Source organism: Apus apus, chromosome 11 (genome assembly GCF_020740795.1).
Source record: "Apus apus isolate bApuApu2 chromosome 11, bApuApu2.pri.cur, whole genome shotgun sequence".
Lineage (NCBI taxonomy): Eukaryota > Metazoa > Chordata > Aves > Apodiformes > Apodidae > Apus > Apus apus.
In genome coordinates, this window is record NC_067292.1 from 6,573,124 (window position 1) to 6,588,044 (window position 14,921).

The following is a 14,921-nucleotide window of genomic DNA, read 5'->3' on the forward strand; positions in this document are numbered from 1 at the left end:
CATAGCCTTGCCTAACATTCCTGCCTGCAACATGCAAAGGGCTGGTCTACATGAACCTAACAGTAGTATGTAATACAGCTGGTTAGATAACCACACACAGTAGTTGGTAGTTCATTGTTGAAGTAGCAATTACCAACTGAGATTCTGCAGAGGCCTGTGCTGAGTGTGCTTACTCTGAGTTGTAAATGAAACAGAAAATGAAATAATTAACTTGAGAGTAACAGCAAAATGGAAATGTCTGAAGAAGATGGTAGAAGATCATTAAAATTTGTTTCGAATAAAACAGGATGTAATTAAGTAAGGACAAATATAAAATGCTATGGTTGGTAGGAATAATCAACTGTTCAAATACAGAATCCAACAAATACACATACAGGTACATACTAGTTCACCAGCAATGAGGAAACGAGGATCCACAGCACAAAGAAGACCATGGATCTGACACTGCCAAGGTGACTGCTAAGACTGAATTATGTATAACCATTTTTGTTCTCGTGAACAAACTCAACTCCACTTTTCATTCCTTAAGATGACTCCCTCTAGATGAGGGCATGAAGCTAACAGGATGCGGAGGAGCAAAGTTCAGTACTGTTTCCTGTGTACTAAGTTTTCCATAAGCTACAGAATTTCCTTGGGAGAAATGTTAAATTGAGAAAAAGTAATAGAACTCATTAAGCCTCACTATTCCCTCCACAAGCCCAACCAAAACAAAACAAGACTGTGAAAGCATCTAACACCTTTTCTATTTTATTATGCATTTCATAAGTGCTTAAAGACTGTATACCACAAGACTCTATGGATTATGTTGTCCACATGTAGTATGCCACACAGCAAGACAGACCCCCAAAAGTTTTCATACTCTAATTCAAACACACAAAAATTAAATAATATCTCTTTATGCAGAAGGCAAACTACAGAAAACATCTTGGATCACATGAAACAAAGGCAGAAAGTGAAACAGACCTTCCAAAATTGTACATTAAGTCCATAAAAAATATGTGCTTTTGGCAAGTCTGTAGCAGACTAAAAATTATATTAATCTAGTTAGGGCTTGTCAAATTAAAAATAGTACTTAAATTATGTTAGGTTCCCAATTCAGAAGAAATTTAAGTGTGAACTTCAAACAAATAATAGGTACAAAGGGAATAAACAAAAGCCTTTTTCCTCCTTCCATTAATTCCCAGACCAGTTTGTCACAGATTGCTCTTCTTTCCTTCATGTAAAGATGCATATAAATTGAGGAAGTTATTCTCAGCAGATGAAATTAAGTTGTTAAGATCATAATCAACTTCAAAAGTGGGTCTCTTTCCATAAATTACAAGAGCAAGAAATACAGCAAAGTGAGCAGTAAGTCCCCATATCTTGAATGACATTTGATGTTCACGGTCCTCATACATAAAGCAGTGCATCCGACTTGAATAACCAGATGAGGTTTTGTAAGGCAATGTGTTGTAATTTAAGGGCTTGACAAAATACTCCAGTGGCACAACAAAAACATCACTCACTTCATCTGGATTAGGAGTGGCCTGGAATGTATCCTCTATAAATCCTACAACTGGTGTTACCAAGTGATTCATCTAGAAGGAAAAAAAACAACAAACAACAAAAAAAAACCCCAAACACTGAGTTTGTAATAAGTAAAAGAATGTTCTTTATTTTAAAAACATCTCAGGTGTTAAAAAATGAGTACAAGAAACCTACAAAATATTCTTAACTGTAATACAATTTAGTCCTGCTACTGGCAAGATATTTTCATTAATATTAAATATATTTTAATCAATTTAAAATATTTTTATATTTGTTAAACATGCTTTTACTACTATTCTGTTCATCCTGTACAATCATTTAGCAGTTTCAAAGTTCTGTCAATCTGCTACAAAAATAAAAACATAAATATTCTCTCACAAGTCTTTCTCATTTACTTTGGTGAGTTCCGTCTGTAATTCAAATTTTCCAGATAATCTATTTTCCTGCATCTCATCAAACTTTCATTTCTTGCTGCTTGTGTCCACTGACTCAAGAAGTCTGGTATTGTCTCCTCTATAACCACTCAAGAGGTGCTTGAAGAGAGCAACCAGATCCCCTGCTAGCTCTCTCTTCTGCAGGCTGAGTACCCACACCCACTTCTCTCAGCCTCTCCTCACAATCCATGTCCCTCAGCCCTCCTACCATCTTCATGGCTTTCTGGCTAAACTCCTGCCCCTTTAGCACTTTCTTCCACACCTGGACATGGTACAGCAAATGTGGCCTCACAAATATCAAATACAGAGCAAGAATCTCTTCCCTGTGCTCTGCTGGCAATGCAGGCTGTGCACTGTAAGCTATGGTTATTTACAGTTACAGTCTGGAAAAGATCATTATCAGCCTTTCAAAATAAAATAACCCAAGCTTATTTTCTAATGATGTGCTGACTTACTCAGTTTATTGCTTACTTTATCAATTCCAGGCACAAGCCTACAGACAACTTCCACCTTCTCTGGCTGGAGTCCCACTTCTTCTTTGGCTTCTCGGAGAGCTGTATCAATTTCATCTCTATCAGTTGCTTCTTTTTTACCTCCTGGAAAACACACTTCCCCTGGTGATCTTCTCAGCTAGAATTTAAAGAAGCATTACTGTTAAAATATAACAAGTTTCAAATTTCTTCTTGGATGCACACAGACACTTGTTCATATTGCAGAATCACTTTATGTTTGACGTATCTTTCCACTCAAGGAAGCTGAAAATGGTGGTTAAGAGGTTTCTGCAGATCAGAAGAAATGTGCCTTATGAAGAGCTACATAAGTGGAGCCTATACTAAACTAATCCATGAACCCTCACTATCAGAAATACACAGATCACTTCCACAGGATTGTATAATTCATACTATACACTCTGCTTTAATACTTCAAAAATTGCATATTTAGTCATCTTGCTTGCACAAGAGACTGAAAGATTAATCTAGACAGACAAGTTGAACAGTGCAATTAAAATACTCAAGGTCACAGAAAGAATTTCTAAAACACACATTAATATATCTTTAAGTATATGACAGTAATAGACTTCTGCATCAAAGATCAGTAAAAATCCCATTTACATTCAGTTTATCAGCCAGGAAGCTAATTATTAGGGTCTTAAAATTTCTAAGACCCCCAAAACCCTCCATTTTTCAGCAACAGAAAAACATACAAGTAAATAATCTCTGAATACAGACAGTTGCATGGGAGAGACTGGAAAACGAGTTGTAAGAGAAAGCAAAACGTTGGCATAAGAGTTTTGGGGGACTGAGGCTGTTGTATTTCCTTTCATACATGAGAGTAGTATTAAATGCAGATTGAAAAGTCACATTAATTAAAGCTGCCCTGCGTTATCGGTTTTCTTATTTAAGTCAAGAGTAAGTGATTGAAATTTCCTTTTCTGATCTGGAAATCATCTTTTCCTGTCACAGGGCACTTTTCTGGCACGTCAAGTCTAAGCACCAGCTTGTGGCCTTAGGCATGCTGCCGGGACTGAGGGCTGAGAAGACCCTGGAACATGTGGTAACGATGGGCCTTGTGCAGACCCCTGGGTCGGCACCGGAGGAGAGTTCCCCTGGCAGCGGTGCCCCCGGCTCGGCCCCCGGCTCTGCCCCGGCAGGGCACGGGCCAGGGCCCGGCCCGGCCCGGCTCACCCACCTGCAGCGACCTGACCGTGAGCAGCAAGTGCAGCTTCCCCTCCCTCACCATCAGCGGCAGGAGGACAGAGGCTTTGCGCAGCGGCAACCGGGAGAATTTGTCTCCAACATCGAACTGCCTCAAGCGGAGCCTCGCTTTCTCCTTTATACTCTCTCTGGAAGCAAAAAGAAAGGCGCGCCGTGATCCCTGAGGCTGGACACCGGCTCCCAGGAAACGGAGGAGGCGTTTTTCCCACAGACCTGAACCCAAGGGGCGCGGGCAGCCGCAGCGGGCCAGGCGGCAGCTGCAGCGGGCCAGGCGGCAGCCGCAGCGGGCCAGGCGGCAGCCGCAGCGGGCCAGGCAACACCCGCGAGCAGCGGAGGAAGGACCAAGAACAACCATTACCTTCCCAGCGCATCCGCAGGCTCCGGAGCCGCCATCTTAGGCCCCCGCGGCCCGAGGGCAGAGTTCACCCTCCCCATCGCCTGCCGCCCCGCCCCTCCCCGGTGATCGACGGGCAGCTGGGCCAATCAACACGCGAGATCGCCGGGCTCTGCCTTCCGATTGGCGGCGGGCGGGCCACGCCGGGGGCCCGCACGAGACGGCAGCGCGAGGCGTTCCCGCTCCCGGGCGGGCGTTGCGCAGCCTGGCTGAGGCGAGCTCGGTCTGGCTGGAGCGGGGCGTGTTCTGGGGCCGGAGAGGGGCCGCCGGCAGCTTCTCTGGGCTACATTTACCCGGAGCAGGGCGGTGATAGCTGTCAGCAGTCATTGCTGCAGCTGGGAAAACTGGAAACCCGGTTTGGTGTCGCGCTCCGCCGAGCCGCGTCTGCGGCCCGTCCTCAGGGGCGGCAGCGAGCGGGTGGCCCTGGACTCCCGTGTAAGCCGTTCCCGTTGCTTTAGGTAAGGGGTCTGTTCACACAGGCAGTAGTGTTCCTCTCAAGCGGTTTGAAGGGCGGATAACATGACAAATAACAGCCCCTAACGCTCAGGGGGCCCCGGCAACCGCCACTGCACCCTTGTGAAAACCCCATCACCTGTTGTTCAGGCCTCTTAAAAGCTGAAGGACTCAACTCAGTACTCTTAATTCACAAGAGGCAAAAAACAGGGTCTCAGAGCTTATTTTAATCACTTAGAACAGGTAGGAAACAGGTGTCAGGGACTGCCTGAAATCTGGTGCAATTTCTGGGCAGTAAAATTAAACTTCCACTTCTCATTAGGGACACAGAACCAGCAGAAGTAATTTCCTGCTTTAATGGTTGCTCGTTCAGTCTTAATCAGTGTTACCTACATTTCAAGTAACACCACAATGGTATAAGTGAAGCGCAATCCCTTGCCTCAAAAGAGTGACAGCATAAAACCTAATCCCAGTGTAGTTACCACAATGTTTACTGTTTTTTTCCATTGCATTAAGCTAAAGAACCAAATGTGTTTTCCATATGACAAGCACTTAATACAGTTGACTTTAAAACTCTCAAGTTCTTAAATGTTTCATCAGCCTATTTGTTACATGAAGTACATATGTATATATTTACACACACAAGCTCATGTAAAAATAACTGAAGCGTGGAGACAATTACACAATGTGTTACTTCATATAGGAGATTAAAAACCAAATACAATTACATGTACGTTTCCTGGCTGTGTCCCCTGTGATTCCAGCAGAATATGATAGCATTTTATGGTAAGTGTTCTGTTCTGGTTTCACCGATGCTTGAATAGAACTCATTCACCTTTAAGCTGTTTTATATATTATAGGAAAAAAATAAAAATGGAGTAGTATCTTTAGAAAATGTTGTCATTTTTTAGTGGAGAGCACAAGTTGTAGATTACTTATTCATCCACACAGCTGTACAACCCACTGAACTGTTGTTCCAGAAGACTGATGTTATCAGATCCTGTATTTCTCTTTGGCTTTCTCTTTCAGAATGCAGATGTGCTAATAAAAAAAAGCAGTACAACTTCAGTCAATCTTTACTGTAAAAAAAAAAAAAAAAGCAAGAATGATTTTCAGTCACATGCCTAGCATTGTAAGGAAAACACCAGAACAGTCAACTTTGCAAGTTTGGATGCAAGTTTACTACTTACAGTAAAATTGAGATGTTAATGTTACTTCCAAGCTCATCTGCAACTCACAGCTTTGTGTATTCAGAAGAGGTCACATTTGTCCAATTATCTTATTCTTCCTCATACTGCTTTGCAATAGCATATATGCATTTTGAGTCTTTAATACAACTAGTTTGTCTTATTAAAGACTTTCAAGGGGAAAACTTTTCCACTAAACCAGATTTTTAGAAGTGCTTTTGAAAACTCAGGAGGGGGAAAAAAAAAAAATAATCAGCTGTTTCTACCAGTTACGCTCTTTCCAAGACCACTAGTCAGTGCAGCCCAAGGAGACTAGAATGTGACAAAGGAAAAAAGATCTTGATGGACATGTTATACAGTGTAGGAAAGACCTTCACACACAGCCATCTTGAAGACTTGACTCGAAAAGAGCAACATAAGGTTTCACAAAGACAGACAAACATGAAATGGAAGCCAAATTACAAGTTACTTTATTTTCAGATGGGGCCAGCAGATCGTATGCTGCCAGCCATCTTGGAGGATTCAGAACACCGCACAGCATGGCTGCGCCATGAGACTTGTGAAGTAGATTCAGAGAAAGGTAAAGCATAAATAAATTCTTATAACTCAATATAAATGTACCACCTTGGCATATGAATAATGTTTTTGCCCTTTTAATGGAAGTTTCTACTCAGATTTTATTATTTTTTTTAATTGTTGAGAAACTCTAGTATAATATTCTTGCTGTTTCCCATGGTAACCATCATATATGTAACAGCAGAAGCACACATGTATGTACTTACATTTAGATCTCTGAAGTATTCATTATAATCAAGAGCATAGCCAACCACAAATTTATCTGGAATTTCAAAGCCTATATCTGTAACAAAATACAATTATTTTTATACCTGGGTGGTGTAAATAGCTTTTAAATACGCAGTTTATATTCAATACGAATGCTTCAGCTAATTAAGAGTACTACCTAAAGTGGTCATGAGGTTTCAGCATGGCATAGCCGGTAGCCAGTTTAAAAGTTTATATGCATTTTCCTCCATTTCTTTTGGCCTTCCTGAAACTTATATGCGGGTTTTCAGACTTAATGCGGAAAGTGAAATGATGAGATTGTATTTTGGACAACCAGAAAAACACTATGCTTACAGTCTGGTCTGTAGCCTGGAGTTCGATGTGTCCTTTTGACAAGCAGGCTGTAAGGCAAAGCAGAGAAGGTTATGTTTTACAAATATGTCTTGCTCTAAGCTTTGTACTTCACTTGTCTCACCCTTCCCCATAAACTTCCACAATCATGCAGTTAAATCTAAAAAATTAGATTGTAATAAAAAGCTAGAGTGTTCAGCCTAGTAATTGAGGAAGAAGCAAAGGCTCTGATCTAGGTTCATTCTGAAGGTCCAAATTACTATTATTTTACATTTAGTTCTTGACAATTCTGTGTCCCAAATCATGGTATTTTCATGTAGCAGTGTATCAGCAAACTAGAATAGCACGGACAGGTGAGCAAGTTCAAGTGGCATGTAAAGATTTTAGCGAGGAGGGAGGAAGAAGAGAACAAGCTGTGCAATGTCACTATGATTTCTTCCACAGTCATATCCATTACTTGCTTTTCCTGTGCACTTCTGAAGAAACTGAGTGGAACACTCACTAGGAGAGGCATAGCTGCTGCATGCAGCAATAAGAGTTTTTTCAAAGCATTGTGGTTACTTGACAGAGAAAAGGACATCCCAAAACATTGTTTGAGAGATCATCTAAAGCATCTCTAGACTGCCACTTGGAGTAATCTCTCCAGTCCTGACAAAGTCTTAGAGTCTGAAAAACTATATGACTGAGGATATTAAGAAAAATTCCAAGTATTTTCATTCTAGTACTGAGGCAACTAAGAAGGTGCTAGGAAACCTATGCAAAGAGCTACATTTCCTTCAAACTTAAGGAGATAAGAAACAGGGAATCCATCAGACTTAATGGACTATGCAAAAAGAGCCAGGGTATTTTTATTATTCATTTTAACAACAAAAGTGGTAGTGCATATGTAAATCTCCCATTTAAAGAAATACTTAAGTTTTTTACCAGCTGGGTAAGGATTGCATCCTGCTTTTACTTCCTCTTTCCCCAAACTTCAAGCAAAAACACCCACCCACATACACTGACTGTTCACCTAAATAATTTTGCTATATCTTCTTAAATCAGTACATTAGTAAGTGGCCATATCATTATACCTTACAACTTTTACCATCTTTGGTTCATTGTCTTTCAGTTTTGAAAGTAATGCTTTCATTGTTCTACCAGTCTCAATAATGTCCTGGAGAAAAAAAAAATAATAAAAAAAAATTAAAAATCCTCCGAGTCTGAATGAAAAGCCAGACTGTCAGTGGATTAATTTAAAGCATAAAAACTAGCCAGCAACCCTGGTAGCACAGTGACTTAATTAATTGTTTTATATGTAAAAGGTATTAACTTGCAAAATGGGGAGAAAATAGTCTGTGTTATTCCCTCCCCCACACTCCAGTCTTTACTTACCTCTACTACTAACACATTCTGGAAAAGATCACATAGGGAGAGAAAGAAAAGAAAATATTTGCATTACAACATTCAGTGAATTACACAGCCAGGAAAAGTTTCCACTACAGACTTCAGCTACAAATAAGTTTCAAGCAATTTTCAAAGGTCACTTGACTGTTTACATTATTCTAGTGCTTTCTGAGAGTCTTACTGTGAGTATTTATGAAAGCATAAAATATTGTGAGAAAACCACCTATATCAGGTTTTATATATTATTCTATGTATAACAACAGCATACTAAAACCATATTACATGAGACAATTTAAGATGGTTCACTTCTGGGGGTTGTGAGATAAAATGTGGAATAGGATCTTTAGAAGCTTTCCGTACTGATCATGTTAAGTTTCTACTGAGATCCATGGGAATTACTGTTTCAAAGCATGGCATGTTAAAGCAGTGTTAAGTGGCTGAAAATATGTAGTATCAAAATCTTAAAGATGGACTTCCTGAAAGAGTAAACACAGAAACTGTCCTTTCTCCTTAAAAGCTGAAGATGCTAAGTCATACCTTCCCATTTAATGTAGACAATTCCTCACCAACAATACTGATTTTTTCTGTAGGTGAATCATTCTAGAAGGAGAAAGAGAGGGAATTCACATAAAACATGCTCAAAATTGTTATATTGTATGTGTATGAATCATCTGCTACTCTTGCTTTTTGCCCAGTAAATGACACAAGTTTATACAGCACTTCTTCAGTAATAGAGGTTTTAAGTAGCTGAGAGCAAGACGGGAGAGTGAAGTATCAATGCAGACAGGTCTTCGCGTGAAATGGGAGTACAACCATATTCATGGAATAGACACCATTGTGCTCAACTATTTTTGTTAGCACAGGTTTGATTTAGAATTCCATGAAAAAGTTATAGGAATTATAAAAATTATAGGAAAATTGTAACTGTTATATTTACTGTGGGGTAGATTTTGATCAGTGCACAGAGCTCTAGCTTTCAAAGAGTGGACAAGATAAAACAGAAAAAGGTCATTGCTTTATAGCTGTTGACTCAGGCCAACTACCATTGGTTTGGGCAAAAGATAAGTGTTCCCCAACATACAGATTATGAAAACAGTCTCTCCAGTATTATCCATAGGAATAATAAATAATGCAGAGAGAAACAATAGCAAATCTCCAATGCTAAGCTACCCTTCGTACTCCCTCCCACCGAAGTTTGCCATAGTAAAGACAGAATAGAACCTGTATGGATTCTTTGGGCTGGAGAGAAGGTTGTTGGAGACCTAAACCTGGCTTTGTCACATTAAGTGTTCTATCTGCTATCCATCTGATTGTTGGGGCAGATTGGTGAATCAGTTACTTTGAGCAGGATATTTGCATAACCTCAATTTTTGTGGAGTTTTCATGTAAAGTACCAGCGTTCAGAATATCAACCTATGGGGAGAGTCAATTTTCCAAATGCAAGTTACTTACAGAGTAGCTTTTTATTCTAACAAAATCCACGGTAATAGGTACAGATTTATCACCGTTTTGGTTTAGTGCTTTTATATCGTCCAGCAAATCAGCAAAGAATTTATAGCCTCCTTTAAGGACACAGAGTGCAACAATGTGATGGCTTCCCATATCTTGCATGATATCTCTAGCCAAACGTTCTGTCCTGGAAACAAAACAAAACCACACACAAACAGAAAAACACACCAACAAACAATCCTGTAAAATGTTTTGTATCTCATATTTGTTTGTCCATATATTGAGCCATGTCCAAGTTAAAATTCTGATCTTGCTGTTAGGCTTTTATAACCAGCAAATTGTGACAACATTAAGACATAGGAAAATTAGTTACATATTTGCAGTTCACAAGATGATGCTTACTTCACTTGACATACTGTTGATTTAATCCATGTGTCTAAACAATGCAGGATAGGACAGCTTAAAGATATTTGAGATAACATGGAAACTTAACTGGGGTTGTAGAGGAATCCTCTCCGTAAAACTCCTCTTGTACTGAACTCCAGAACACAAGTGTTATAGCTGCAGGGTTTCCATATTTCTCGTGGGTTATGTAGGGTAGGGCATAGGTCTTTTCATTTGGAGGGAAATGGATCATTGGCATCACTATCACTACTCTATGTTGATTACCCTCATACCTGTCCAGGATGAGCCCATGAGGAATGAAGACTCTTTCTAAATCTTCTTCATAATGCTTAGGAATGCAAAATAGGTTTTTGTTGTAGCCACTTTCTTCATCTCTTATCTGTAAGTGGAAGGGAAATAGCTCTAAGAGTAAAGACAGAGCCACACAGGAAAAAAACCTTCCAGTCTCTGCCAATGCAGAGAAGGACTCCTCCCCACAATAATATGTAAAAATAAAAATACATCTGAGTGTTTTTGAACTTTCTGAGTTCACAATTTGTCCGAGAAGTGAGTGGATAGATAACTACTTTGCCCTGGTCATCATAAGATAAATTCTCAACCGTCATCAATTTCTAAGAAAACCCAAAACTGACAACAACCCTCTTCCCCTTTGTATTCTCCATTTCCCCTTCTGCAGAGACACCAGAGGTGTCTGGGTGTTGAGAAGTTGTATATTCTCCATATATTCTCCATTTGGTCTTCTTTTCTTACTAGTCTGTTGACTCCAAACAGGTCTGTGCCTTCAGATTCTACCACTCTTCAGGACCGTTTGTTAATTTGTGAAGTGGAGGTACAAAAGTGGGCAAGAAAAAAAATATAATGAGGTAGAAACAATTGTGAATAAGGGGGGCAATTTGTAATTATTAGGAAAAAAAATTGAGTAAGAGAGTTTTTGTCATATCTAATATTGCCCTCTTGTTGTTAAAGAAGACAACGTAGAACTAATTGATAGAAAAATTCAAATCTGGCTCAAAGCTTCCCTGGGGCAAAGTAGATTAAATACACACCAGTTGCTTTCTACAGAAGCTGATACAATAGAACTAAAAATGTAAGGGTGGTGCTTTGTGCTGATTTCTTTGGTGGACAGTATGTTTATAATGACATATAGCCTGTTTATTGAGCAGCAAAGTTGACAAATACCTGAGTAGAAGGCAAAGTTTTAATTAAATGGTTTTACTCAGTATTCTTGCAGAGACTGTAAAGCTTTTTCCCCCCTTAGGCTTGGCATGTGTAACACTCCTGATTTAGCTTTTGCTGAACAGGTCTCAAACCCAAGAATTTGGTAGCTTGCTAATGGACAGCACAGAGCTAGGAACTAGGCAATAATAGCATAAAGCATTGTTAACAAATGAATTAACACTTGCAAAATATTTAGACAGATTGTTTTTAATTCTCCTTTTTTGGCATAGGATAGATGAGTGCTTAGGAAGAGGGGGAAAAAAAGGACTGTGTGAGACAGAAGTTATAACTTCCAAAACTCACAGCAGGCACAGAAATGAAATAACGCAATTAGCCACAAATAGCCCACTCCATTTAAAGGTAAAACTAGAGACAGGTGTTAATAAGAATTTCAATTAATAGATTATCATAGTATAAAACAAGACATACAGAATCTCATCCAGGCTGAATTAACTGTATTCTGCAAGTATTCAAAATTGATAGGCTTTGATGTTCCAAGTTAGACTTAGAAAGTAGCCTTGGAGTTGAACACTGTTGTGTCAGCAGTACTATTTGGCTGGTTTAGTTACTATTTTGTTTGTGGCTGAAATCAGCAAAGTGAAAGCTTAGGTGAGGGATTATTTTAAAATTGTTTGTTTGTGCTTTGTTAATCTTGGAAGAGATAGTGGCAGTTACCCTGGTATCTGCTGCAGATAAGGCTAGACAGTAGAATCTATGAGCAGAATGTAATGCAGTGCAGAACTGCTTATTGTTGTTTGAGTGTTTTATTAACCCAGCTGGCCAGTTTAAAATGGTCTAATTTCTGCCTGTGTGAGGTTGCTATTGGTGACAGACAGACTACATATACAGGATATGGGATTCTGTCAACAAGAAGCAGTGATTATAGGACGTAGTTAGAATCATTGGTCAAAGTGAAATGACTATTTATAAGCATAATTTTCATTTCTAAATCAGAAAAAGTACAAATAAGGATAGTCACTGACATGATAAACAGTTGAAAAATAGCTGAAGGGTAGGTTGTTTGTTTTGTTTGGGGGTTTGTTCCGCCCCACAAGATCTCCATCTCTATTGCATTCTGCATAGCTGCAACTGAAGTGCAATGACTATACTACCTGTGACTTGAGCAGATTTTCTTTTGCCCAATCGCAGAACTGATTTCCATATTTGATAGACTTCAGCCTCACAGTTTGCTTTTGCAGTTATAATTTGGGCTTTCATCTGCTGAGCAGGTTAAAGTTCAGCCGTGGTGCCAATTAAATTAGTTTCCTGCTGCATTTGATGAGAAGCATCACAACTGGTTCAGCTCAAGTGAAGGATGAGTTTTATCCATATTAATGTAACTGTTGAATAAAGCTAATCTTGAAGCATACAGGTGTGTATAGTGATTACTGCTTATAGCTACTCCAACAGCTCAGTTTAGTACTCTTTATTTGGTTAATAGCTATGCTCATTGAGGCTATTTTATGCAAACAACATCTGTTACATTAATATCATGATTGTTGCTCTGTGTGAATAATTTTTAAGGTCTTCTGAGAGGTTCATGAACAGAACCTTAAGGATTGCATCAGTTTGAGCGCCACATCACCATAGCAACATGCTGCATGTAACTTAGAGGTTCATAAAAACAGTTGCATTGTGGCACATGATAATACGGCAACATCCCATCCAAGCAATCTACTAAATTGTTACAAAAAGTCATGACATTATGAGCTTGAAACTTAAGGAATCAGTTATTTAATTTAGGTTCAGTCTCATTTGTTACTAATTTACTGATGTAGATTTTTGGATTTAAAGGGGGGAAACCAACAAAATTAACTACAGCAATTATGTGCAATAAAGAGATTAATAAATAAGTATTATTTCATCAACCTAGAATGAAAGAAAATTAATATAGATACATTAAAATAATACTAAATAATGTTGTAAGTTGTAAAAGGATTGAGATTATTAAGATGCCTCTGTTCTGAAAGCCAGTTTTTCTCCTAAGTAAATATAAGAAACAAGGGCTTTCATTACTCAGTGCCTCTAATGTTCTACTATTTTTGGTGAAACCCACACCCAAAGCTCCCTTCAATCAAATAACCAAACATAAGTGCATTATGCTTTCTTACCTGCAGTCCATGAGCCATAATCTTACTTCGTACTATGCTATCAGAGAGTGAGTTGGTATTATTACTGCAATTTGTCTTGCTCTATTTTCATCTTGCAGTCAGATCATGACCTGCCTTTAAAAGGTCACAATTGCCATCCTTCCTACACGAGGAATTACTTCCTTTTACTAATGCACTGACATCACAATCCCAAGTTCTTACTTAATCAGATTAACCAGAAATAAAATAGGCATTAGCCCTGCTGCAACCAATCAGAGTAAAGAAATGAGGAGCAAGGAAGATGCAAAAAGGAAGCACATGAATCAAATTAGTGGGCAGGACTTGGGGGGGCGGGGGGGGGGGGGGGGGGGGGGGGGGGGTGTCTCTTTTAAAAATTCTTGTGATGACTGGTTATAAAAAAAAAAAAAAAAGTATTTGAATAAACAAACCATATTTTTAAGGATGACTTGAAACAGAGGTCTGTAGCTGTTGAGATATGGTGAGCCCTGTCTGACATTCTTGCAGGTCATTGTTTTGTAAAACGAGGGGGTAATAGTTTGAGTAACATGCTCTGCATAATTTAAAATGAAGTCATGTTGATATGTAATCTGATTATTTTAGTGTACTGAACTGCACTGTTATCTGGGATTAACATGAAAGTCTTAAATTCTAAAAATTAATCCCACTAACAAAATGAGCTAAAGCTAGCTTGCATATGACATTTTACAGAATGTTTTTACCAGATTGGATACATTTTATTAATTCAACTAGTTTAGTGTTTTCTTGGGGAGCGGGCACAGTAATGAAAGAAGATTTGTCTTTTTTTCTTTGTAATTTTACAGGTGCTCTTCAGGTTGTGACTGGTAACACTTGGGATAATGCAGAAATTGATCCACTTCCAAGTGGATCGATGGGCATATCCACAGCTTTCAGTAATATGTTAAATAGTTATACTATTTGGGAACTATTAATGCTTTGAGGCTACTTGGCCCCTATTTTATGCAGTTAGCAATACCTTCCTTGTATTAATTCTGTATCATGGTCCTTACCTTACATATCTGAGCTAGCTATCTTGCGAGGAGCCTTGCTTTTCTAATTCCAAGTGTAAGGCATTGTTTTCCAGTTGGTAGTAACTTTCATTCAAAAACATAGAGAATTTCCTCAACAAAGTCCTCCTTTGAAAGGAAACATTAACAAAAAAACATACATATAAACAGTGGTGGTTGGTGTTTGCACAGAAATACTCTCCCTTCCTTATTCTCAGGTGCCCAAATGAAGGTGAACAGCAGCACTGGTGAGGAGCTCTTCTGAAGTTATAACTTACAAGTGCTGTAGATAAAGCAAGAGAAAGAAAAACAGAAGACTCCTAGACTAGTTTGTTTCCCCTCTCCTGAGCTTTTCAACCCCGTGTAATTTAGCTGTTCTGAAAAGAGGGTGGTGCTCTAGAGAACCCTGTGAGGATGATGCCATGACAGAATCCTGTGCTGCAGTGTCACTCATACTGATTGCCCATGTATCACACCTACAGC

General features: G+C 39.1%; 3 protein-coding genes across 5 annotated transcripts in view; 1 reads left to right on the forward strand and 2 right to left on the reverse strand.

Annotated features, from left to right (window-relative positions):
• Positions 1-731: 731 nt before the first annotated feature.
• On the reverse strand, positions 732-4,117 carry NUDT7 (nudix hydrolase 7). Of its 2 annotated transcripts, none has more exons than XM_051629658.1 (4): positions 4,035-4,117; positions 3,699-3,804; positions 2,433-2,591; positions 732-1,577 (listed from the first exon to the last, which is right to left on the reverse strand). In XM_051629658.1, exons 1-4 carry the CDS (start codon positions 4,109-4,111, stop codon positions 1,194-1,196), a joined length of 726 nt encoding a protein of 241 aa, XP_051485618.1. In that variant the 5' UTR covers positions 4,112-4,117; the 3' UTR covers positions 732-1,193. The 2 variants fall into 2 exon arrangements, with proteins under 2 accessions (XP_051485618.1, XP_051485617.1); XM_051629657.1 differs by having other exon boundaries at positions 3,651-3,804.
• A 215-nt stretch (positions 4,118-4,332) lies between these two features.
• The window catches only part of ADAMTS18 (ADAM metallopeptidase with thrombospondin type 1 motif 18), a 173,717-nt gene continuing 163,128 nt past the window's right edge, over positions 4,333-14,921 (forward strand). Inside the window, exons 1-2 of the mRNA XM_051629539.1 lie at positions 4,333-4,528; positions 6,191-6,290. The gene's annotated coding sequence lies outside the window, so the exon portion shown is untranslated. The remainder of the gene's footprint in view (positions 4,529-6,190; positions 6,291-14,921) is intronic.
• LOC127389231 (hypoxanthine-guanine phosphoribosyltransferase-like) lies at positions 5,429-13,548 on the reverse strand. 2 transcript variants are annotated; one of them, XM_051629541.1, is made up of 9 exons: positions 13,414-13,548; positions 10,357-10,463; positions 9,683-9,866; positions 8,768-8,830; positions 8,219-8,236; positions 7,918-8,000; positions 6,848-6,894; positions 6,493-6,569; positions 5,429-5,564 (listed from the first exon to the last, which is right to left on the reverse strand). In XM_051629541.1, the coding sequence occupies exons 1-9, from the start codon at positions 13,429-13,431 to the stop codon at positions 5,517-5,519; spliced, it is 645 nt and encodes a 214-aa protein (XP_051485501.1). In that variant the 5' UTR covers positions 13,432-13,548; the 3' UTR covers positions 5,429-5,516. The 2 variants fall into 2 exon arrangements, with proteins under 2 accessions (XP_051485501.1, XP_051485500.1); XM_051629540.1 differs by lacking the exon at positions 5,429-5,564 and having other exon boundaries at positions 6,340-6,569.

Bases quoted from the DNA above. Each gene is read 5' to 3' on its own strand.
- NUDT7 (XM_051629657.1), bottom strand. From the start codon at position 4,111: ATGGGGAGGGTGAACTCTGCCCTCGGGCCGCGGGGGCCTAAGATGGCG. The intron at 3,805-4,034 runs GTAATGGTTGTT...TTTTGCTTCCAG, and splicing joins CCTGCGGATGCGCTGGGAAG to AGAGAGTATAAAGGAGAAAG. The intron at 1,578-2,432 runs GTAAGCAATAAA...TTTTCCTTCTAG, and splicing joins TTGTGCCTGGAATTGATAAA to ATGAATCACTTGGTAACACC.
- LOC127389231 (XM_051629540.1), bottom strand. The intron at 9,867-10,356 runs GTATGAGGGTAA...TTTTGTTTCCAG, and splicing joins CATGGGCTCATCCTGGACAG to GACAGAACGTTTGGCTAGAG. The intron at 6,895-7,917 runs GTATAATGATAT...TTTGCCTTACAG, and splicing joins AAGATGGTAAAAGTTGTAAG to CCTGCTTGTCAAAAGGACAC.